Source organism: Geotrypetes seraphini, chromosome 3 (genome assembly GCF_902459505.1).
Source record: "Geotrypetes seraphini chromosome 3, aGeoSer1.1, whole genome shotgun sequence".
Classification (NCBI taxonomy): domain Eukaryota; kingdom Metazoa; phylum Chordata; class Amphibia; order Gymnophiona; family Dermophiidae; genus Geotrypetes; species Geotrypetes seraphini.
The window spans coordinates 399,103,606-399,128,411 of NC_047086.1; the positions used below are offsets into that span (position 1 = coordinate 399,103,606).

The 24,806-nt window shown below is 48.8% G+C and overlaps 1 protein-coding gene across 1 annotated transcript in view; it reads right to left on the reverse strand.

Moving 5' to 3' along the window:
• Positions 1-24,806, reverse strand: part of DNAH8 (dynein axonemal heavy chain 8) — a 1,666,792-nt gene that overhangs the window by 916,929 nt on the left and 725,057 nt on the right. Inside the window, 1 exon segment of the mRNA XM_033937418.1 lies at positions 23,774-23,915. Within this exon segment, the coding sequence (XP_033793309.1) occupies positions 23,774-23,915 (142 nt within the window).

Below are 24,806 nucleotides of genomic sequence, written 5' to 3' on the forward strand. Positions count from 1 at the left end.
GCCAAAAGTGAGCAGGCTGCAGATTCTGTTTCAGCTGACAGACAAAAAAAGGTTTTGATCACTCTTTACTAATAATCTTTGCCAGGTGGGTTCACGGATAGTAAAGGGAGACTACAGATTAGGTTCTTTGCCTGGATGATTAATTAAATATTTATCTAGGGTATGGGGGAGATGAATGCCTGCACAGCATCATTTTGATATTGGAGTTTATCTGATTTATCAAAAATTGTTGCATTTTAACCTAATCACTTCCTTTCAAATTCATACCTTTTTGTTCTCACCACGATACCTTTTTGTGCTCTAGGGTAGTGCTGCCCAATTCAGGAAAAAAAAAATTTGATTCAATTCAGCCTATTGAATCAATTTTTCGATTTGATTCAATTTTCCTGCCCAATTGGGTGTTTTTTTCAAACATCCTGGTGGGTTTATTTTATAGCCTCCACCCCTTTTGCCTTCTCCTAACTACACTGGCACTGTGGTGTAAACAAAATAAACAAACAAGACTTTTCCTCTTTCTGTTACATCCTAGCTCACGTTTGTGGGGTTAACTACTAAAAAAAAAAAAAGGAAAACTGTGTATACTTGCTCTAATTTTTCGTAGTGAGTATGCTTGTATTGTTAGCTGGTTTTCCTGCCCATATTGCACTTCACAATAAAGATATTAAAAAAAAAAAAAAAAATAAGCCAGCTAAGAAGCCAACCAGGGGAGGTGGGTGGGTTGTGAGACTTATCTGCCTGCTGTCCCTGGATAACACCTGTTACGGTAAATAACTGTGCTTTATCCCAGGACAAGCAAGCAGCATATTCTCACACATGGGTGACCTCCAAGCTATCTTGAATGAGATGGCGGGAAAGTTGGCCTCTAGGAAAATAAATTTTGCAAAACAGATTGGCCGAAGTGCCCATCCCATCTGGAAAAGGTTTCCAGACAGTAATGTGAAGTGAAGGTATGAACTGAGGACCACATGGCAGCTTTACAAATTTCCTCAATAGGAGTAGATCAAAGGAAAACTGAAATAGCTCCGACCTTTTGAGCTGTGACATGACTCTCCAGATGTAGACCAGTCTGAGCATAACAGAACGAGATATAGGCCGCTAACCAATTGGAAATCGTTCTCTTGGAAACAGGACGCCCCAATTTGTTGGGATCAAATGAGATGAACAGTTGGGGAGATGTTCTATGAGGCTTTGTCCTGTCGATGTAATAGGCCAAAGCACGTTTACAGTCCAGAGTATGCAATGCCGTTTCTCCTGCATGAGAATGAGGCTTAGGGAAAAAACTGGAAGCACAATCAACTGATTAAGATGGAACTCCTTGACCAATTTGGATGCGTGCGAACCACTTTATCATGGTGTAAAACTGTGAAGGGTGGATCTGCAACCAACGCTTGTAACTCACTGACTCTTCTTGCAGAAGTGAAGAAAAACAACTTTCTAGATAAGAAACTTCAGATGAGCTGCAGCCAGTGGTTCAAATGGTGGCTTCATCAACCTGGAAAGAACCACATTGAGGTACCAGACAACTGGAGGAGGTTTGAGAGGTGGTTTTACATTGAAAAGACCCTTCATGAATCTGGAGACCAAAGGATCAGCCATAAGATTTTTGCCCTCGACTGGAACATGAAAAGCTATAATAGCACTGAGATGGACTCTAATAGAAGTTGACTTGAGTCCAGAGTTTGAAAGATGGAGCAAATAGTCCAAAACAAGATCAACTGATAAAGAAGTCCACTTTTGTTGATAACACTGTTGAGTGGCTGGTTTCCTGGAGGCATCGATAATAGTGCAGACAGGCTGAGAGAGATGCAATTCAGCTGAGTTCAGTCCGAGAGATACCAAGATGTCAGGTGTAACAGTTGCCAGTTGGGATGAAAAAGAGTCCTTTGATTCTGTGTAAGTAGAGAAGAAAAAATTGGAAGAGGAATGGGCTCCCTGGTGCTGAGTTGAAATAGAAGGGAGAACCAATGTTGTCTGGGCCACCAAGGAGCTATGAGTATCATGGTGGCTGACTCCTGTTTGAGTTTGAAAAGAGTTTTCAAGATAAGAGGAGTGGGAGGAAACGAATAGAGAAACATTTGCGTCCAGTCCAGTAGAAAGGCATCTGCTTCCAGATGGTGAGGAGAGTAAAGTCTGGAGCAGAACTGGGGCAAATTGTGGGGAGCTGCAAACAAGTCCACTTGAGGAGTGCCCCATTGTGCAAAGATGGCATGGAGAAGTGTTGAGCTGAGTGTCCATTCATGAGACTGAAGAATTTTGCTAAAGGTTGTCTGCCAAGGAATTCTGTTCACCTTGTATGTAGACTGCTCTCTGGAAGAGGTTGCGGGCCGTCGCCCACAGAGAGATCTTCTGAGCTTCCTGACAAAGTGGAAGAAAGCCCATGCCTCCTTGCTTGTTTATGTAGTACATTGTTACTTGATTACTTGTGCGAAGGAGGAGGACTTGATCGCTCAGAGGGTGATGGAAAGCTTTCAGTGCATAGTGCATCGCTCTGAGCTCTAGCAAATTGATGTGAAATTTGCACTCTTTGGAAGTCCAATGGCCCTGCATTTGAAGACCGTTGATGTGTGCCCCCCCAAATGTATGGGGAAGCATCCGTCATGAGCACATCGCTCTGAGCTATAGCAAAATTGATGGGAAATTTGTGCTCTTTGGAAGTCCAATGGCCTTGCATTTGAAGACCGTTCATATGTGCCCCCCCAGGTGTACGGGGAAGCATCCGTTGTGAGCACCTGTTGATGAGTAGGTACATGGAAAAGTAGACCTATGGAGAGATTGGAGGAGATCATCCACCAGTGGCGCGACTGTAGAAGAGATGAGGTTACAGACATATGCTATGAGAGGCGATCTGTCACTTGAGACCAATGAAAAGTGGGGCCCACTGAGGAGTGTGAAGATGCAGCCTGCAAGTGGTGTCACATGAACTGTGGAGGCCATGTGGCCTAGGAGAACCATCATGCGCATCGCAGAGATCATTTTTAGATGAAACATCTGCTGGCAGAGATGAAGCAGAGGGGTTAGGCAATCTGGAAGAAGAAACATCCTCATAAGAGTAGTATCGAGAATGGCTCCAATGAACTGGAGACGTTGAGTCGATTGAAGAGACGATTTGGGGAAATTGATCTCAAAATCCAAGGCTTAAAGGAAAGAGATGGTTTGAGTTGTCGCCAGTTCTACTTCCTGAGATGATGAAGCCTTGATCAACCAGTTGTCCAGGTAAGGAAAAACCTGAAGATTGTGAGATCAGAGGGCTGCTGCTACCACAATCAAGCACTTTGTAAAGACCCTGGGTGAAGATGCCATGCCAAACGGAAGTACTTTGTATTGGTAATTTTGCTGGTTCATTCGAAAACGGAGTTATATTCTGGAAGCCGGATGGATAAGTATATGAGTATAGGCTTCCTTGAGATCCAGAGAGCATAACCATTCATTCTGCACCAATAGGGGTTAAAGAAGGGCAAGAGAGAGCATCCAGAATTTCTCCATGAGATATTTGTTGAGATTCCTGAGGTCCAGAATGGGCCGCAGTCCTCCCATCTTCTTTGGAATTAAGAAATAGCAGGAGTAGAATCCTTGGTTGAGTTGAGAGCGAGAAACTTCTTCGATGTCATTAAGAAGAAGCAGGGACTGAACCTCTTTGAGAAGAAGAGAGGACTATGCAGGGTTTGAAGCAGACTCTCTTGGTGGATGATTTGGAGGAAGGGTATAGAAATGAAGAATGTAATCCTGACGAATGATGTTTAATACAGAGATCGGAGGTGATGAGCTCCCAACGACTGATGTAAAGCTGAAGGCACCCTCCTATGGGCTGTGGCAGAGGATGGAGAATGTGAACTTTGGCTATGCTCATAAGGAACACATCAAAAAGGCTGCTGAAGTTTCTGTTGAGCGGCCAGCTGTTTGGGTGATTGATGCTGCTGTTGCTGCTTCTGTTTTCTAGGTGGTGGATGAGCAGGAGTTTTAGCAGTAAACCAATGCTGGTAAGTAGAAGCAGGCTTAAAAGATCGAGGGGGCCTGAGGTTTCTTTTTTGGTTTCACCAACATATCCTATCTGGTCTCATGGACAGAAAGCTTCTGTGTGGCAGTGTCGGTAGAGTCACCAAAAAGCTCATCTCTGAGACAGGGAGCACTGGCCAGACGGTCTTGGTGGTTAACGTCCAGGTTGGAAACCTGTAACCATGCAAGACGTCACATAGCTACCGGCATAGCTGCTGCCCGAGAAGTAAGCTCAAAAGTATCATAGGTGGATCTGACCATATTCTTGCGGAGCTGGAAAGCAGTGGAAACAAGAGTAATCGTCAGTGCAGACATGAAGGCTGCCAAACAAGTAGAGCAGGCCTCATCCAAGGCAAGACAAATGTTGGGATGTATCAATAGAAGCTTCATCAGCCACAAACCTGAAGTCATAATGCCGCTTTACAGAACCATGGTGAGACCTCACCTGGAATACTGTGTGCAATTTTGGAGACCACATTACCGTAAAGATGTGCTTTGAGCTGAATCGGTCCAGTGAATGGCCACTAGAATGGTCTCCGGACTCAAGAGTCTCTCATACGAAGAAAGACTAGGCAAATTACAGCTCTACACTCTTGAGGAGCGCAGAGAAAGCAATGTTACTTACCGTAACAGTTGTTATCCAGGGACAGCAGGCAGCTATTCTCACTAGTAGGTGATGTCATCCGACAGAGCCCCGATACGGACGTCTCACAAGCATGTCTTGCTTGAAGAAACTCAGAAGTTTCGAGATGCCCGCACCGTGCATGCGCCAGTGCCTTCCCGCCCGATGGTCCGGGCGTGTCTCCTCAGTTCAGGTAGCTAGCAGAGAAGCCAACCCAGGGGAGGTGGGTGGGACGTGAGAATAGCTGCCTGCTGTCCCTGGATAACAACTGTTACGGTAAGTAACATTGCTTTATCCCAGGACAAGCAGGCAGGTATTCTCACTAGTGGGTGACCTCCAAACTAACCTCAATGGGATGGTGGGAGAGTTGGCAACTTAGGAGAATAAATTTTGTAACACTGTTTGGCCAAACTGTCCATCCCTTCTGGAGAAAGTATCCAGACAGTAATGAGAGGTGAATGTATGAACCGAGGACCAAGTGGCAGCCTTACAAATCTCCTCAATCGGTGTCGATCTGAGGAAGGCTAGAGGCCGCCATTGCTGTGACCTTATGGGCTGTGACCTTACAAGGAAGGGGTAATCCAGCCTGGGCATAGCAAAAAGAGATACAAGCTGCCATCCAGTTGGAGATGGTGCGCTTAGATACAGGTCATCCCAACTTGTTTGGATCAAAGGAGATGAATAGTTGAGGAGTAGTTCTGTGTGGTTTGGTGCGATCCAAGTAGAAAGCCAAAGCACGCTTACAGTCCAGAGTGTGAAGAGATGATTCTCCAGGATGAGAATGAGGCTTCGGAAAAAACACTGGAAGTACAATGGATTGGTTGAGATGAAACTTAGAGACCACTTTAGGTAGAAATTTTGGATGAGTGCGGAGGACCACCTTGTCATGATGGAATACTGTGAAAGGTGGGTCCGCCACCAAGGCCTGAAGCTCACTGACCCTGCGAGCAGATGTGAGGGCCACCAGAAAAACCACTTTCCAAGTGAGAAACTTCAGTGGAGCCTTTCTCAGAGGCTCAAAAGGAGGTTTCATAAGTTGAGAAAGGACAACATTGAGATCCCAAACCACTGGAGGCGGTTTGAGAGGAGGATTGACATGAAAAAGTCCTTTCATAAATCTGGAAACCACAGGATGAGCAGATAGAGGTTTCCCTTGCAGAGGCTGACGGAAAGCCGCAATAGCGCTCAGGTGGACTCGTATAGAGGTCGACTTGAGACCAGACTGAGACAAGTGTAGAAGATAGTCCAACACAGAGGATAGGGAGGCTTGCTGAGGCTCCTTAGAATTGGAAATACACCATGAAGCAAATCTGGTCCATTTCTGGGAGTAGCATTGACGAGTAGCAGGCTTCCTGGAAGCCTCTAAGACATCCCTCACCGCCTGGGAAAACTGGTGAGGAGTTACGTTGAAAGGAACCAAGCTGTCAGGTGGAGGGACTGCAGGTTGGGATGAAGCAGAGATCCCTGATGCTGAGTAAGCAGTGAAGGAAACACCGGAAGGAGAAAAGGCTCCCTGCTGCTGAGTTGAAGTAGAAGGGAGAACCAGGGTTGTCGGGGCCACCGAGGAGCAATCAGAATCATGGTGGCATGGTCGGACCTCAGCTTGACCAGAGTCTTTTGTATGAGAGGAAATGGAGGAAACGCATACAGAAAGCGATTCCCCCAATCCAGCAGGAAAGCATCTGCCTCGAGGCGATGAGGAGTGTAGATCCTGGAGCAAAATTGAGGGAGCTTGAAATTGTGGGGAGCTGCAAAGAGGTCTATCTGAGGCGTCCCCCACTGAGCAAAGATCTGATGAAGGGATGTGGAATGGAGCGTCCACTCGTGAGGCTGGAGTAGACGACTCAAGTTGTCTGCCAAGACATTGTCCTTCCCCTGAATGTAGACAGCTTTGAGGAAGGCGTTGTGGCGAACCGCCCAGTCCCAGACTCTGAGAGCTTCCTGGCAGAGGGAGGCCGAGCCCGTGCCCCCCTGCTTGTTGACATAATACATGGCGACCTGATTGTCTGTGCGAATGAGGACCATCATGTCGTGAAGCAGATGTTGAAAAGCTTGAAGAGCATTGAAGATGGCTCTGAGCTCCAGAAGATTGATTTGATGGAGTCGGTCCACACTGGTCCAGAATCCCTGAGTGCGAAGCCCATCCAGATGCGCTCCCCAGGCATAGGTCGATGAATCGGTCGTGAGAACCTTCTGGTGGGGAGGAGAATGAAACAGCAAACCTCTGGATAGATTCGAAGAGGTCATCCACCAAACTAGAGACTGCCGAAGAGCAGGAGTGACGACGATGTATCAGGTCAACGGATCCGAAACCTGAGTCCACTGAGATGCCAGGGTTCACTGAGGGATTCTGAGATGGAGTCTGGCCAACGGCGTCACATGAACTGTCGAGGCCATGTGGCCCAGGAGGACCATCATGTGTCTCGCGGAGATGGACTGGCGAGAAGACACAGACTGGCAGAGATGAAGAAGAGCATCCATGCGCTGAGGGGGAAGGAATGCTCTGAGCCGTATGGTATCCAGGACCGCCCCGATGAAGGGGAGCGACTGTGTAGGCTGTAGATGAGATTTGGGAAAGTTGATCTCGAAGCCCAAACTCTGCAGGAACAGAATCGTGGACAGGGTCGCTGAGACGACCCCCAAGGCCGAGGGAGCCTTGATGAGCCAGTTGTCGAGGTAGGGAAATACCTGAAGACCCTGGTTCCGGAGTGCAGCAGCCACCACTACCAGACACTTCGTGAAGACTCTGGGAGACGAGGACAGACCGAATGGAAGCACTCGATACTGCAGATGCAGATGTCCCACCCGAAATCTGAGGAATTTGCGAGAGGCCGGATGAATGGGAATGTGAGTGTAGGCCTCCTTGAGATCCAGAGAGCATAACCAGTCGTTCTGCTCGAGGAGGGGATAGAGAGAAGCAAGGGTCAGCATGCGAAAGCACAGTTACTTACCGTAACAGGTGTTATCCAGGGACAGCAGGCAGATATTCTCACATGTGGGTGACGTCATCCACGGAGCCCCAGCGCGGACAGCCTTTCAAGCAAACTTGATTGAAGTTTCAAGTTTGCACACTGCACCACACATGTGTGTGCCTTCCTGATCCACTAGAGGGCGCATACCCTCCTCATGGTCCTCAGTTCAGCTAGCTAGCAAAGAAGCCAACCTTGGGGAGGCGGGCGGGTTGTGAGAATATCTGCCTGCTGTCCCTGGATAACACCTGTTACGGTAAGTAACTGTGCTTTATCCCAGGACAAGCAGGCAGCATATTCTCACATGTGGGTGACCTCCAAGCTAACCAAAAAAGGGATGGAGGGAAGTTGGCAATTCAAGAAAACAGATTACTCAAAACCGACTGGCCAAACCGGCCATCGCTCCTGGACAGAGTATCCAGGCAGTAGTGGGAGGTGAAAGTATGAACCGAAGACCAAGGGGCAGCCTTGCAAATCTCCTCGATAGGCGTCGACCTGAGGAAAGCTACAGAAGCCGCCATCGCTCGGACATATGTCCCGCAACTTGACCATGCAGCTCGAGACCAGCCTGAGCTTAGCAAAAGGAAATACAAGCAGCCAACCAGTTGGACAAGTTGCGCTTGGAACTGGGCGTCCCAACCGATTAGGGTCGAGGGACAAAAACAATTGAGGAACCGTCTGAGGAGACTGAGCGCGTTGAAGATAAAAAGTCAACGCCCTCTTACAGTCAAGTGTGTAAAGCGCCACCTCGCCCGGAGGCGAGTGGGGCTACACGAAAGAGACCAGAAGAACAATGAAATGAGGGAGCGGAAAGTCCGAAACCACCTTGGGCAAGAACTGGGGTTGAGTACACGGAACCACCGTGCATGAAAAAATACAGGAAAAGACGGGTCCGCAAGCAAAGCTTGTAGCTCACTGACTCGCGAGCAGACGTGAGAGCAACCAGGAATACCACCTGCCTGGTGAAATAATTCAAAGAGCTCTAGCAATGGAATCAATAGAGGTAGCACCAATTGAGTCAGGACACACAAAGATCCCAAACCACCGGAGGGGCTTTGAGCGGAGGATGTACATTGAAGAGATCCTTCATAAAGCGGGGAACCGTCGGATGGACGGAGAGCAGCGTCCCATCAAGCGGCCGATGACCGGCAGCAAAAGCACAGAGGTGGGCTCGAATAGATGTCAATTCGAGACCAGACCGAGACAAGAGAAACAGATAAACCAGCACTGAAGGCAAGGAGACAGAGAGCGGATCCATGCGGTGCTCAGCACACCACGCAGCAAATCAGGACCATTTCTGGGAATAGCATTGCCGAGTGGAGATCTTTCGAGAGGCCTCGAAAACACCCCCACCGACTTGAAACAGAAGGAGGGAGGCACGTTGCGAGGAACGAAGCTGATAAGAGTAGAGACTGCAGAATGGAATGCAATAGAAACCTCAACTCTGAGACAGCAGAGAAGTGAGCAGAGGTAGGAACAGAGGCTCCCTGACATGCTGGAGGAGCCGGGAGAACCGCAGCTGCCAGGGCCACTGAGGAGCCATCAAGATCATGGTGGCGCAGACCGACAGGAGGAGTAACAAAGTAAGGGAAGGGAACCCATAGAGGAACCTGCCCATCCAATCGAGAAGGAAAGCATCCACCTCGATGCGAACCCTGGGAGAACATCCTCGAGCAAGATCGAGGCAACCAGTGAGTGAGGGGCAAAGCGAACAGAACTACCTGTGGGGTTCCCCACCAGGCAACCACAAGCCGCAGAGTCTGAGAATGGAGCGACCATTCATGCGGCTAAAAAGGGGTGACGCAACGTGTCCACCAGACAATGCTGCACGCCCCGAAAACACACCGCCCAAAGAAAGAAGTAGCGGGGTGACGCCCCCTGCCAAAGACGAAGGGCTCGCCTGCAAAGTAACAGGGAACCTTGTCCACCCTGGCTTGGTCACAGGATACATCGCCCCCGGGATGACGGGACTCACCAGGACCCCGCAATCCATCGACCAATAACGAAAATCCGTCCCGGCATTGAAAATGGCCCGGAGCTGCAGCAGATTGATGCGGCTGCGACGGTCCTCACCCGACCAAAGAATCCGATCCAAGCGCTGGGAAGCGGGATCCCTATCCTGCCATCACGGAAATGCTCGGGTGCAGTGGGGAACACGAAGAGGAAACCAGGCGAACATCGGGACATGAACCGTGGAGACCCAAGATCCCAAAGCATCAGCTCGGCCGAGGTCGAAAACCGCTGAGTCACCAGCTGACTCAGGCGCAGACAGGCGGCCTGCCGAGGCAGTGGCCGAAAAGACCGGAGGCGGACCGAGGACAGAGGGACCATCGTCCGGTATAAACAGACAAGGCCCTCTCCATGAGGTCGAGACAAGAAGGAGCGCAGACAAACTGGGTCCAGGTCCGCCCAGACGGACTCCCGAGACCGGGGCGGACAGAGACTGAAACGCTCCCAGATCAGAAACTAGTGCAGGTCCCGAAGGGCCCGGACCAGACGTAGCTCGGAGGATGGGAAAGCCCAACCGACAGAGGCGAGGCTAAACTCCCAGTGCGGAGACACGGTGACACCCCTCCCGAAGGGAGGGGAGGAATCCCCAGAAGAGAGCAGCCCGGAGGCTATGCGAGAATAGTCCAAAAGACGGCCAGGAGTCGCCGAAGCCGGCTGGACCCCAACCCGAAGCCGCTGCAGCTATAGCGACTGCCGCGCAGGAGGCCGAGATAACCCAAGAAAGGTATCCGGAGGGCCCCTCCGGAGAAAGAGTCAAAACCACCAAGGAAGAAGGGATTCAGCTGAAGGCGTCCCGATAGGCGAAGGACCGGTCGCGGTCTGAAAGGTGGTTAGTGGCTTTGGCAAGAGAGGCCTCAAGGAACGCAGTACTCACGCAAGGAAAGGTAGTGAGACGAACCTGGAGGGTCCACAGCCCCACTCTGCCCCAAGCGAGATGACGCATGGCGGGAGCAATAGAGCGGGAGCAGGGAGAGAGTCTCCACCAGGAAACCAAACTCCGCACCACAACCAAATAGGAGCCGGAGACGCCGAGGCACAGAGCCACAGACGAAGTCGAGGCACGAAGCCCCTGTCGAAACCGGGGCGCAAACCCGCAGTCGACGCCGAGGCCCAAAACCCCAGTCGACTCCGAGGCACAAGGCCACAGTCAACCCAAGGGCACAAAGCCCCAAGCGACGCCCAGTCACAAAGCTTCAGTTAACGGCGAGGCACGAAGCCTCGGTCGCCAGCCGACGATGAGGCCTCCCAGCCTCAGTCGACGCCGAAGCACAAGCATCAGGCGACGCGGAGCAATCGGCTCAGCCGACGTCGAAGGTACAAAGCATCCATCGATGCCGAGACACCAAGCCCCGGTTGACATCGAGGCAGCAAACCTCAGCCGCAGTCGACGTCAAGGCACAAAGCCTCAGATGATGTCGAGGCACAAGTCTCAGGAGACGTCGCGCCGGCGCCCAAGCCTCCGACGCCGCCGAGATACAAAGCCTCAGACGACGTCGAGGCACCAAGCCTCAGCCGACGTCGAGGCACGAAGCCTCAGTCGACGTCGAGGCACAAAGCCTCAGTCGACGTCGAGGCACAAAGCCTCAGTCGACGTCGAGGCACAAAGCCTCAGTCGACGTCGAGGCACAAAGCCTCCGTCGACATACAAAGCCTCCGTCGACGTCGAGGCCTAAAGCCTCCGTCGAGGCACAAAGCCTCCGTCGACGTCGAGGCACAAAGCCTCCGTCGACGTCGAGGCACAAAGCCTCCGTCGACGTCGAGGGACAAAGCCTCCGTCGACGTCGAGGCACCAAACCTCAGTCGACGTCGAGGCACAAAGCCTCCGTCGACGAACGCAGCCTCAGTCGACGTCGAGGCACGAAGCCCCAGTCGACGTCGAGGCACACCGAAGTCGAGGTTCAGAAGTCGGCACCGTACCAATGAAACTGGTAAGAAAGGTGCAGCAGTACGCTCCATAAGGGCAACCTCGTGAAGAGTATTCCCATGAAAGGAGGCACGCATCGGAGGTCTCGTCGAGGCGGGCACGATCGCACTCGATGCCTGGAATGCCTGAGACTCAGCCGGTGGCGTTACCAAGGTAACGCACCTAGAAGAAGGAAAGAAAGAAAAACTTACCGGGGATCGAAGCTGCACAGTCCGATTCCAACGAAGGAAGAGGGTCCCGGCCATTCTGCTCACACAAGGTGAGCCCAGAGAGAGGCCAGGGAAGAAGAAAATACAGCTGCAGGCAAATGAGGCCTAGCCGCATGGCTGAGGCCCCAGAAAGGCCTGCCGGAGGAAAAACACAATAAAAAGTCCTTTTTTTTTTTTTTTTTTTTTTGAAACAAAGAAATACACGATCGATTAACAAACGCACAGCGACTCCTTAACAAAATAAAGAAGCCGCGGTGCCAGAAAGGCACTTAGAAGAACGCAGAGAAGAGAGACAGGGTCTTTCTGGCTCAGCGGAAAACTAAGAACTGAGGACCATGAGGAGGGTATGCGCCCTCTAGTGGATCAGGAAGGCACACACATGCGTGGTGCAGTGTGCAAACTTGAAACTTCAATCAAGTTTGCTTGAAAGGCTGTCCGCGCTGGGGCTCCGTGGATGACGTCACCCACATGTGAGAATATGCTGCCTGCTTGTCCTGGGATAAACCTCTCTTTGACTAGGAATTTGTTGAGGACCCTGAGGTCCAAAATGGGTCGCAGGTCGCCCGTCTTCTTCAGAACAAGGAAGTACCGGGAGTAAAACCCCTGGTTGTGTTGGTCCACAGGGACCGGCTCGACGGCCCGGAGCCGAAGCAAAGCCTGAGCTTCCTGAAGAAGAAGGGCGGTCTGCGTCAAGTTGGAAGGATAATCTCTTGGAGGGTGGTCTGGAGGGACCCGATGGAAATGAAGAGAGTATCCCTCCCTGATGATAGTAAGGACCCAGAGGTCGGTGGTTACGGCCTCCCAGCGATGATAAAAATGATGGAGGCGCCCTCCGATGGGAAAAACAGGGGGAGGCAGAACGAGGCTGGTTATGCCCTCGAAGAGACAGTCAAAAAGGCTGAGGCGCCTTAGGGACAGCAGACGGCTAAGACTTTTGCTGAGACTTCTGAGGAAGCTGCCGCTTCGCAGGTTGCCTCGCAGGTGGAGCTTGCCTTGGCTGATAACGCCTCTGATAGATCAATGGCGGTCGAGAGGGTCGAGACTGCTGAGGCATAGGCTTCGGCCTAAGAATGGACTAGAAGGACTTTTCATGATCAGACAATTTTTTTGTGACTGTCTCGATGGATTTGTCAAAAAGATCTGCCCCAGCACACGGGACGTTCGCCAGGCGGTCCTGAAGATTCGGGTCCATGTCAATGGTCCACAACCAGGCCAAATGACGCATCGCCACAGAACAGGCTGCCGTTCGGGCCGAGAGCTCGAAAGCATCATAGGCCGATTGCATCAACTGAAGACGAAGCTGGGACAGCGAAGCCACCACCTCCTCAAACGCAAACCGAGCCTGGGACTCGATGTAGGGCGTGAATTTCCGAAGCACAGGTAGAAAAAATTCCAAGTAGGTGGCAAAGTGGAAATTATAATTCAGGACTCGGGACGCCATCATAGAATTCTGATAGATGCGTCGTCCAAACTTATCCATGGTTCTGCCCTCGCGGCCCGGAGGCACCGAAGCATATACCTGGCTAGGATGAAACCGCTTGAGCGAGGATTCGACCAGGAGGGACTGATGAGAAAGCTGAGGTCCCTCGAAGCCCTTGTGATGCACCGTGCGGTACCGAGCATCCAATTTTCCAGGGACCGCAGGGATAGAGTAAGGAGACTCAAAGCACCTCATGAAGGTCTGATCGAGGAGCTTGTGTAGAGGTAGGCGTAAGGACTCGGCCGGAGGATGAGGCAAGTGCATGGTATCAAGGTACTCCTTGGAATATCGAGATCCAGCATCGAGGGTAATGTCCATGTCATCCGCCATCTGTCTGAGAAACGAGGAAAAAGACAGTTGGTCCGCCAGCGCCGGTCTTCGAGAAGGACTAGAAGAAGTCGAGGCTTCGGGCTCCACAGAGGCCTGTGAGCAATAGGGTGAGTAAAAAAACCTCGGGGTCCTCGAACTCCGGGCCCGGAGGAGGAGACCCAGCCGAAGCAGAATACCCCATCCGAGGCAATTTCTTCTGAGGCGAGACTGTTGAGTGCCGAGAGGAATGCCTCGAAGAGTGTCTGGATCGATGTCCCTCTCGATGCCTGGAAGGAGATCGAGCCCCTCTGTGAGAATACTGGTCCCAAGAAGCCTCCAAGGAGCAGATAGGACTCGAGGCCATCGATCGGAGAGGCAGGAGAGTCGGTGCCTCCCCAGAAGCCGCCCAAGGCTTGATAGGGGGTTCGGAAGAACTCGTCCTGCTTCCTGCTATGCCCAGGACTGGGAGGCCTCGAAGGTGGACGCCACACTGTGTCATGGGGCGGGGTAATAGATTCCAAGGGAGGCAAGTCGCTAAGGGAAGCGTTCCTCGAGGGAATAGGCTCCAAGGGAGGCATGGCACTAACCGAGGGCCGCCTCGAGGAACCGGATACCGCCCGCCGCTCCTCCTCGCCGAGCAACGAAGTCGAGCGGCGCGGTGGAGGAGGAGGGGGCGGCCCGCCCCTCGGAACCGGAACTGGGAAGTCACCCTGGATCGAGGCAATCAGCCGGGGTCCCATGGTGGTCATGAGTTCCACAAACTGAGCCTCCAGAATGGACCGCAACGAAGCCGATATGGAGGGATCCGCACCAAAAGGGGGCCCTTCCGCACGGTCTCCACGCTCTTTCGGTGCCGCGTGCTTCTGCTTGCCAGCCTTCGGCACTTTAAGCACCACCGGTGGAACTGTAGGGGTCGATACCTGTTCCGAGGAGACGGAGGAAGGCACCGGCGCCGAGGTCAAGGCCAAAACCGGCGTGAACGATGCCGGTTTCAGAAGGCCCGAAGCAGCCGGGGAGGCAGAGGGCTTCGCCAACGGAGTCGAAGCATCAGTCGATGTCGAAGCTGAAGGATCCAACGCAGCTTCCATCTTGAACATGGACTCCCACAGCAGACAGCGGCGCTTAAACGCTCGCGCCGTCAGAGTGGAGCAAGGCCGGCACGATTTCGGAAAGTGATCCGGACCCAGACACTGTAGGCAGCGTCGATGCGGGTCCGTGAGCGAAATCGCGCGCTGGCACTTGCTGCACTTTTTTAAACCGGTGATCGGCCGGGACATAGGCCGGAAAAGCTCCGCCGCAAGGTCGAAAAATGAAATCAAAGAAAGAAATAAATGCACGGGAGAGCCAAAAGAACCCAACCCGCGGCAATACAGAAGGCAAAAAACAGATTCAATGGGCGCAAAATTGAAGTAAACTTCTCAGCTCCGCGGAAGAAAAAGAACTGAGGAGACACGCCCGGACCATCGGGCGAAAAGGCACTGGCGCATGCGCGGTGCGGGCATCTCAAAACTTCTGAGTTTCTTCAAGCAAGACATGCTTGTGAGACGTCCGAATCGGGGCTCTGTCGGATGACATCACCCACTAGTGAGAATACCTGCCTGCTTGTCCTGGGATAAAGGGGAGATATGATTGAGACATTTAAGTACATCACAGGTCGTGTCGAGGCGGAAAGCGATATATTCTTTCTCAAGGGTCCCTCGGTCACAAGGGGGCACCCGCTCAAACTCAGAGGAGGGAAATTTAATGGTGACACCAGGAAGTATTTATTCACAGAGAGGGTGGTAGATCACTGGAACAGACTTCCAGTGCAGGTGGTCAAGGCCACCAGCGTGCTCGACTTTAAGAATAAATGGGACATCCACGTGGGATCCCTAAGGGGGTCGAGTTAAGGAACTAGGTCATTAGCACTCAGACTTGATGGGGTGGGTCAGAAGAGTGGGCAGACTTGATGGGCTGTAGCCCTTTTCTGCCATCATCTTTCTATGTTCTATGTTTCTATGTTTCTAAAGGACTTGGTCTCTCGTGAAGGTATGTATTTGGTGAAGGACGAAAATTGTTTGAGCAAATGCTTTAAATAGTAGGAAAAATAAAAATTATAATTTCCTGCTCTGTTAGCTAGCATCGAATTTTGGTAGAGACGTAAGAACATAAGAACATAAGAACATAAGCAGTGCCTCCGCTGGGTCAGACCACAGGTCCATCTTGCCCAGCAGTCCGCTCCCGCGGCGGCCCGAACAGGTCACGGCCTGTCTAAGTCACCAGAAGGGGCCTCCTTGCCACCTTGGTTTCCCATTGAGTCTTATCTTCCCATCGAAGTCCTACCAAATTTATCCATTGTTCATCGCTCCCGGCCAGGAGGAATAGAAGCATAAACACTAGCTCTAGAAGATTTGTTAAGAGTAGATTCCAGTGATTCATGTGGTAATTGAGGCTTGTCAAAGCCGGGAAGAGGCACCACCTTATAAAGAGACTCCGATTTCTTAGGAGCAACTGGTATAGAAAAAAGAGACTCTAAATTCTTGAAAAAAGTGTCTCTTAAGAAGGCATGATGAGGCAGCTTCAACATATCCTTAGGAGGTAAGTTGTAATCTAAGGTTTCCAAATATTGCTTGCTATACTTAAGAGTCCACTTGCAAAGAAATATCCAGAGCTTTACTCATCTGGCGGAGGAATTTGGAAAAAGAAATGTTTTCAGGAGAAGAAGCTCTAGTAGGAGAGCGATAATAATAATAATAATAACTTTATTTTTATATACCGCCATACCACAAACAGTTCTAAGCGGTTTACAAGGGAAGAGACTGTATACAGACAGCGACATTACAGAGAACTTTTGAAATTACATTGGCATGCTAAGTTTAGTCAGGTTTATCTGGAAGTGTTTTGGAAGTACATCAGGCTTGAAGTTGAATCTGATGAGTTCTCCTTGGTGGTAAATGGTAGCACCGGATCAGAGTCACCGAATAGATCAGCTCAGTGTGGAAGGTTTAATATGCTTTGACTTGCATGAAACCTTCCCTGACCGTGCCAGAGTAGGCTCCCGAGAAGTCTGGGTGGAGGAGGAATGGTGCCATGTCTGGCTCGACTCCCATGCCAAGGACTTCCATACCAAGAGAGTATCAGTGCCAGGTGTGGTCAGCGTCATAGTCAGCTCAGACTGGACCAGCGCTGGGAGAATCGGTGTCGACAGCTGCGCAAACTGAGATGGTACCAACAGTTGAAAATGCTCCCCTAGTTCTTCCTAAAGCAATTTATAAATTTTTTGCTTTAGGGGAAGCACTGGTACCATTTGCTCTTTAGCTGGTAACTTCAGTGCTGCAAATCGGTCCGGGGATAAGGAGGCTGAAGAGGCACTCACCGGCATTGGAGCCGAGCACTTACGGGACTTTTGCGAAGTCGGCATGATTTTGCTCAATGCAGCTTTGACCTGTGTCCCAGAGGGGGTAGGGGAAGGCTTCTTAGCCGGCTTACTCAAAGCTATGGTGTACTGCAACACCGGAGTTAAAGAGGATCTGATGCCAACACGCACGGTGTAATTTTGGTCAGTGCGGTCTGAGTCAGTGTCGGTGATGAAGTCGGCTCCACTTCCATACCAACCCCAAAAAGTTGACGCTGCTGAAGAATTCGATTTTTCAAAGTCCTCTTCTGCAAAGTGGAGCAGCACGTGCAAGATTTGGGACGGTGTTCGGGTCCCAAGCACTGAAGACATCAGCGGTGAGGATCAGTGATGTAAATAGCACGAGCACAGCATCCGCACCTTTTAAACCCCATCGGCGGGCATGACATGGACAGGAAGACTGCTTGTGCTAAATCGAACGCGATGATGGAAGCAGCGAAAAGGCCCCGCTGGGCTGAAAGCCTACAAGAGGAAAAAATAAAACATATTTCCCCCTTTAAAAAAAAAAACCCGCAAACAAACAATACAACCAAAGAAAAGAAAAATACTAACATAGAAACAAAGAACATAGAAACATAGAAAATGGTGGCAGAAAAGGGCTATAGCCCACCAAGTCTGCCCATTCCAAGTATCCGCCCCCCTGAGTTCACTCCCTTAAAGATCCCACGTGAGCATCCCATTTTCTCTTAAAATCCGTCACGCTGCTGGCCTCAATCACCTGCAGTGAGAGTCTGTTCCAATGATCCACCACTCTTTCGGTGAAGAAGTACTTTCTGGAGTCGCTATGAAACTTCCCTCCCCTGATTTTCAGCGGATGTCCTCTGGTGGTCGAGGGTCCCATGAGACAGAAGATATCATCTTCCGACTTGATGCGACCCGTGATGTACTTAAACGTTTCAATCATGTCTCCCCTCTCTCTTCGTTCCTCAAGTGAGTACAGCCGCAATTTTTTTAGTCTTTCTTCATACGTGAGATCCTTGAGCCCCAAGACTATCCTGGTTGCCATTCGCTGAACCGACTCAATCCTCAGCATGTCCTTACGGTAGTGTGGTCTCCAGAATTGAACACAGTACTCCAAGTGAGGCCTCACCATGGATCTGTATAACGGCATAATGACTTCAGGTTTCCTGCTGACAAAACCTCTATGGATACAACCCATCATTTGTCTTGCCCTGGAGGAAGCCTTCTCCACTTGATTGGCAGCCTTCATGTCATCACTAATGATCACCCCTAGATCACGTTCTGCCGTGGTCCTAACCAAGATTTCACCATTTAGTGCATAAGTTCTGCACGGGTTTCTCTTACCCAGGTGCATTACCTTGCACTAAATGGATAAAAGTCACAAGCCGTAAGAGTGGGAAGGCAAGCAAAAAAACTTTCAACGGCTGTTGAAAACAGGTCTTTCTAGCTCCGCAGAAACTAGAAAACTGAGGGACCACGTGCCTACGTCGGGCGGGAAGGCACTCGCGCATGCGCGGTGTGGGCTGATCGCAAACTTTCTAAACTTAAAGTTGCAATTCACTTTTCAAGTATCCGTGTAGGGGCTCTGTCGGTGAAGTCACTTGTGTGAGAATATGCTGCCTGATTCTCCTGGGATAAATAAACCAAATAGACCGAATAAATATCCTATCACACAACAGAGTACAAGTTCACATTTAAACCAACGCCTCCAAGAAGTAAACTTTATGTGATAAACTGATTAAACTGTGCTAAAGCACTTTGTAGCTATTTTGATTATCATTGCAAGCGTGTTGTTACCCTTTTTTTGCAAAAACCAAAGAGGATTGACCACAAAGTATCTACAGAGAAGAAAATCCAGAAGAAACCAAAAGAAACTCTGTGGAATGACGATGTTTCTTAAATGGACTTTATTTGAAAAATGTCAAAGTTCCAAAGGTACAATAAATCATCCACATAAAAGTAAAATAATCCACATGAAAATCTTAAAGACCTAGTTCACTAGGGACGCAGGACCCAACACAATCCACGTTTCAACAAAGAGTCTTCTTCAGGGTTCCCTGAGGGTCCTATAATGGTGAATACGTGGAGATACCTGAGGGTCCTATAATGGTGAATACGTGGAGATGCTAATATGTGCATGCAAGCAGCGTCTTACTTGCGGTTCACCACATATTAGCATCTCCCAAGAAGCTGGTTTATAAAATTCTTGGTCTGCGAAATAGCCACTCTTACTGAATCTTCTGGAGATCACGTTGCTGCCAACCTTGCTGTTATGGCTATTTTCCCCATGTAATAAGCAGTCTAAGAGAATCCTCTTTTCATTCTGCTCCACGTCTCTGTCCCTATGGCTGCCCCAAGCTGAGGTCGCCAGTAGCAATAGGAAGATGATTAGCCACACGTACCATTTCCTAGAACCCCGCATCTCTCTCGGTCAGCCTTGAGAAGAAAGGGGGGAGCAAGACAGACAATTTCAGTAGCTAGCTCCTAACCATGCCAAACTCCAGGGCTCCCGGGAAAGATTGGCAACGCGCCCCCCCCCCCCACACACACACACACTGGCAGCCGCCATCCGTTCTGTTGCAAGCGGTGCTGCTGCTTGGCCAAAGCTGCCCTCTGACATGAACCGCCCAGGCGGAAACAGGAAGCTGTGGCAGAGGGGAAGCTTTAGGCTGAGCTCCACTTGCAATAGAACAGTTCCCGCCGATGCCAGGGGAGGGGGGGCTTGCGTTGCCAATCTGCATTACCGATCTTTCCCGGGGGGATCAATGTTTAAAAAAAGAAAAAGCTGAGTCATCTGTTACTTGTTGTTTCTCCAGCCCCCCTCTGGTAAGTTCGGGCCCTAGGCATGTGCCTACTGGGCTTACCCATTAATCCAGCCCTGCATGAGCTTCAGTAATGGTGCTACTATACATGAGCTTCGATATGTAAGCTTTAGTACAGAATTAGGATGTTTCTGTGATGGTCATTCATAGCTTCATTTATGGTATTACAATACATGAGCTAAGATTTATGAGTTTTATAATAATAACTAGTCTTTAAGCCCGTTACATTAACGGGTGCTAGAACATATGTGTGTGTGTCTGTCTTTATTTCTTTCTCTCTCTCTCCTTAGCCGCTTTTTTTCTTTCTGCCTTTCTTTTTCCTTGGCTGTCCATCACCACCCCTTGCCTGCTCCCCCTGTCCATTTTCCCTTCCTTTTACCTCCCCTGTGTCCACCACCACCCCTTCACTGCTCTCCTTATGCAGCAACAGCCCTTCTCCCTTTGTTTTACCTCCCCCCTGTCCAGCAGCACCTCTTTCCTTCTCCCCCTGTCCAACATTAGTCCTCCGTTCCTTTTCTTCAACCCCTTGTCCATCAGCATCTCTTTCGTTCTCCCCCTGTGCAACAGGTGCTAGAGTAGACGACTGTTTTTTTTTTTCCTTTCTCTCTCTGTGCTTGGATGCTGTCTGTCTGTCTGTCATTCTTTCTGTCTGTGTCTCTGTCTTGCGCCATGCCTGCCTATCTCTCTGTGGCCCCCTTCTCTTCCCCGGCATGATTGGTGTGTGCCCCCAGAACACCCTTCCCCCCAAAGCAGCCCCGTTTCCCAATGCCCCTGCCCCCTTTTGTGCCATGCCTGCCTGCTCCGTGGCCCCTTTCTGTTTCCCCTCTATGATTGCTGTCTGGCCCAGGAAACCAAAGTAGCCCCCTTTCCCTCTCCCCTTGTTGAGCCATGCCTGCCTGTTCTGTGATCCCCTGCCCATGACTGCTATGTGCCCCCAGCACACCCCTACCCCCAAAGCAGCCCCTTTCCCTCTTCCCCTGCTTGCCTGCCATGCCTGCCTGCTCCCTGTGCATCAGCATCAGCATTTCCCTCCCCCTCACCTGTTCCTTCGTAGCAGCATGGAGATAAAACGGCTCCCTTAGTTCTTTGCTGGATTTTTTTTTAAGTTTAAAGATGCCTACGCGGCTCCTCTCACGATCCGGCCTGCGTCGGAAGCCTTCTCTGACACATGCCGGGATCGTGAGAGGAGCCACGGCGGCAGTTTTAAACTTAAAAAAAAAATGCAGCGAACTAAGGGAGCCGTTTTCAAAGCCGCCGCCGCGGCTCCTCTCATGAGCTGCACTTATATTATGTCGGAAGATGAGAGAGGAGCCGCGGCGACGGCGGCAGATTTCAAATTAAAATAATTTATGCGGCCAGCCGGCTCCCTCGAAACCCTCCCCCCCTTTCCCTTCCCGCGGTCCGTCTGGCTGCGTTGTTATCTCCCTCATTCTCAAACCGTCCGTGCCAGCTGAAGTGGGAGTGGGGGGGACTCAGCACCGGCTGGGCGACTCGAGCCGCCGGCCCCCAGGAGCTCGAGCTCGAGGCCGACGGCGGACATGGCTTGTGTTGCCGAGTTTGGTGACGTACAACCCGCGCATGCGCACTAAAAAAAAACCCGACAGATCAGGGAACACATTTTTTTTAGTGCGCATGCGCGGCCTAGCATTTTATTATATTAGATTATGTTACGATACATGAGTTTTAGTAATGGTGTTACAATAAATGAGCTACAATATTTGAGCTTTAGTACACAGTTAAGATGTTTCTGTGATGGTTATCCATACATGAGTTTCAGAAGTGTTTTGTTGTAGGTTTTGGTGCTTTTGGGCATCCTGGTATGGTTTGTTTACATATCCTTGATGAGTGTACAGTATTTACATGCTGTCTTTACCCTATATGTGCATTTTAGATTACTATATTTACCCAATATCTACATTTATCCTACATATTTGTACCATACTACATTCATTGTAAGTATATACATTATAATTCTATTATCTGTGTTTTTATCATATATTCTCTACTATTGTTTTCCAAGCAGGGTTTTGGCCATTATTTTTTCCTTGTTGCTATTCCCCCTGAATCTTAAAGTGGTAAGTGAAAAGCATGGTCTTTATTCCTTTCTTAACCTTTATGGTGTCTTTTTCTAGTTTTTAATTGCTTTGGTAGGGAGTTACACCACATTGGAGCCATCACCGAGAACATTCTTGTCCTGACACTTTTGTAATTGATGTCTCTGAAGGGTATTTCCAGTAGGTATTCCTGACTCGATTGCAGGGCACATATTGGTGTCTGGTTGTGTAGTATGGTTGTAGTATGGTGGTTTTGAAAGATTTTGGGATACAAGTACCTGCAAGAAAAGCTGGTGCAAAAGTCCTGGGTAAATTCTTTCTAAAATCTGGTGCAAAGTCAGGGAGCAAAATTTTTGAGGAAACTCACATTCACACTGGCAAGCGATAATGTATGTGGAAACAGGAAGGATAACGCAGTTTCTTAGCTGTAAAGCCAAATTGTCTATCTTCAGCAGGGGTTTTCCCTGGACAGCAAGATTCAAGTCCTTATATGTGAGCCTGATGCAGAAAAAAAAGCTTCTATAGCAGAGAATAAATTCTAGATGTTTTTGTGATTTACAATACACATGCATCATTTTCCACACTGCATTGCCATTCCAAAGTTACTTGTTTAGGGAACAATTTTGGGGAGAACTGAGAGGAAATGTGAGGATCTGAATCCTGCTCTCTATGGAAAACTCATGATATAGGTACATAACTTGGTTTTCTTAGAGAACAAGCAGCATGCCTTCAGCTAAAGAATAGAAGGTACTGCCAATGTGAAGATACCAAAAATATTTTTGGTGACAAGCTTTTTTCCAGTTTTTATTTTTATTTTACAAAGAAATTAGTCTGAGGTGGTGAAGTTAGAATCTCTGAGTATTAGAATAGAGAAAACAGAGTGAATCAATATACTAGCATATTGGAAAATGCTTTCCAAATAATACGAATATAAAAACTTCCATACTGGGTCAGACCAAAGGTTCATCTAGACCAGGGGTGCCCACACTTTTTGGGCTTGCGAGCTACTTTTAAAATGACCAAGTCAAAATGATCTACCAACAATAAAAAAAATTTTTAAAAACACAAAGCACACTGTACGCTGAGAAAATGTTAATTATCATTCCTATTCCGGGGTTTTTTCAAAGAGCTCAAGGCAGATGACTCTATGCACTGACACCTCAGTAATAACCATACAAAAATAAACAAATATACCCCCCTCCCTTTTTACTAAATCACAATAGCAGTTTTTAGCGCAGGAAGCTGTGCTGAATGCCCAGCGCTGCTCTCAACACTCATAGACTTCCTGTGTTAAAAACCGCTATTGTGGTTTAGTGAAAGGGGGGCCATAATGCAAAATATAGGCAACAGATATAAATTCAGACACATTTTGATCACTAAATTGAAAATAAAATCATTTTCCTACCTTTGTTGTCTGGTGATTTCATGAGTCTCTGATTGCACTTTCTTCTTCTGACTGTGCATCCAATCTTTCTTCCCTTCTTTCAGCCTGTATGCTTCCTCTCCTCCAGACCTCATTCCCTCCCCCAACTTTTTCTTCCTCTCTCCCTGCCCTTTCTTTCTCCCTGCCTCCCTTTCTTTTTTCTCTCTTCATGCCCCCTTTCTTTTTTTCTGTTTCCCTTCTTTCCGTCTGTCTCCCTGCCTTCCCCCTTTCTTTCTTTCTCCCTGCCCTCCACCAAGCCACTGCTACCACCATCAGGAACAGGCCTCCAAGCCACCGCCATCGGATAACAGGCCCCAAAACCGCCACCACCCCAAGCTCTCCCTGCTTTCCAGCTTCAGACCGACCAGCATTCCTCTCCCCGACGTCAATTTTGCCAAACCCACATATACATCAAAATATAAAATTCAATAAGTCATATAAGATGCCTCAATAATAGACATCATTAAACCAAATAAAACCAACCAGACCATTGAACGCCTCTGTGACCGTGTATAAATATATTCCTTTTGTTGACCTTTTATAAGTAAAAAACAACAACTTTTAATATTACAAAATATTTTTCTGATAAAATATCATGACTACCTGTTGATATATAATGCTTCTTAATTTTTTTAGCATCCTTAGCATCAAAAATAGTGTCAAATATGCATGTTAGTTCCTTCACAGCTTCTTCTATTAGCATACTTTTGTGGTTCATTGCATCTGCTAATTCTTTGGTGTAAGTCTGTTAAACAAAAACAGCAAGAGTGGTTATTTAACTTGACAGAACTACTGAGGAGTATTTTCCAAAAATAAGTAACTTTTGCACTTACTACATGTTAAAAGCAAATCCCTTGTTGAAAATACAGAAGCGTGCCCCGACTCTGCTCAGCATTTAAAGCACAGGGTATACAGTTAACACATGGCCTTTCAGTTATATTTCTGGGCTAATAGCACATTCCCTGCATAAGTAAAGCAGTTGTATCAACCCAAACACACACAAAAAAATATAGGAGAGGAAAAAAATTTCTGCATGTGAGAGAAAAGCTGCCATTGAGTTTCCTATGCAAGAGACAGGTCTAATTTGCCCCTGAGAAAGAAACAAAATGAGGTACTCTTTCAGGCAATAGAGCTTCTCACACCTAATTAAGATAAGTCCTTTTTTTGGGATCAATGATACCTTTGATATTTTTCTGCATTAGCATTTTAAAGTGATTATACGTACATTACACTGATATGCAGGTGTTGTAGTTAATAGTTATGATTTTGGCACATTAATATACAGATGGGAGAATGATGTAAGGAGCAGACTTGTGGTATACCCATTTTTGGGGATAACTGATATGAGATATCACTGGGTGAACCCTATTGAAAATGGGGTCCCACGATGCTGAACATCCTCTCTAAATAAGCACATACATGTATTATGCACTATGAATAGTCACATGTAACTTGTATGAATGCTATTGTATTGCAAATAATTTTAGCATTTTGAACTTTGAATTCCATAGATTGCTTCAACAAGGGTGGGTTTTTATGCATAAGTAAAGCAGGGGCAATGTTGCTTCTATTTGGGCTTTTGCCAAATACTATTAACCTGGATTGACCACCATGAAGATAGGTTTCTGGGCTAGAT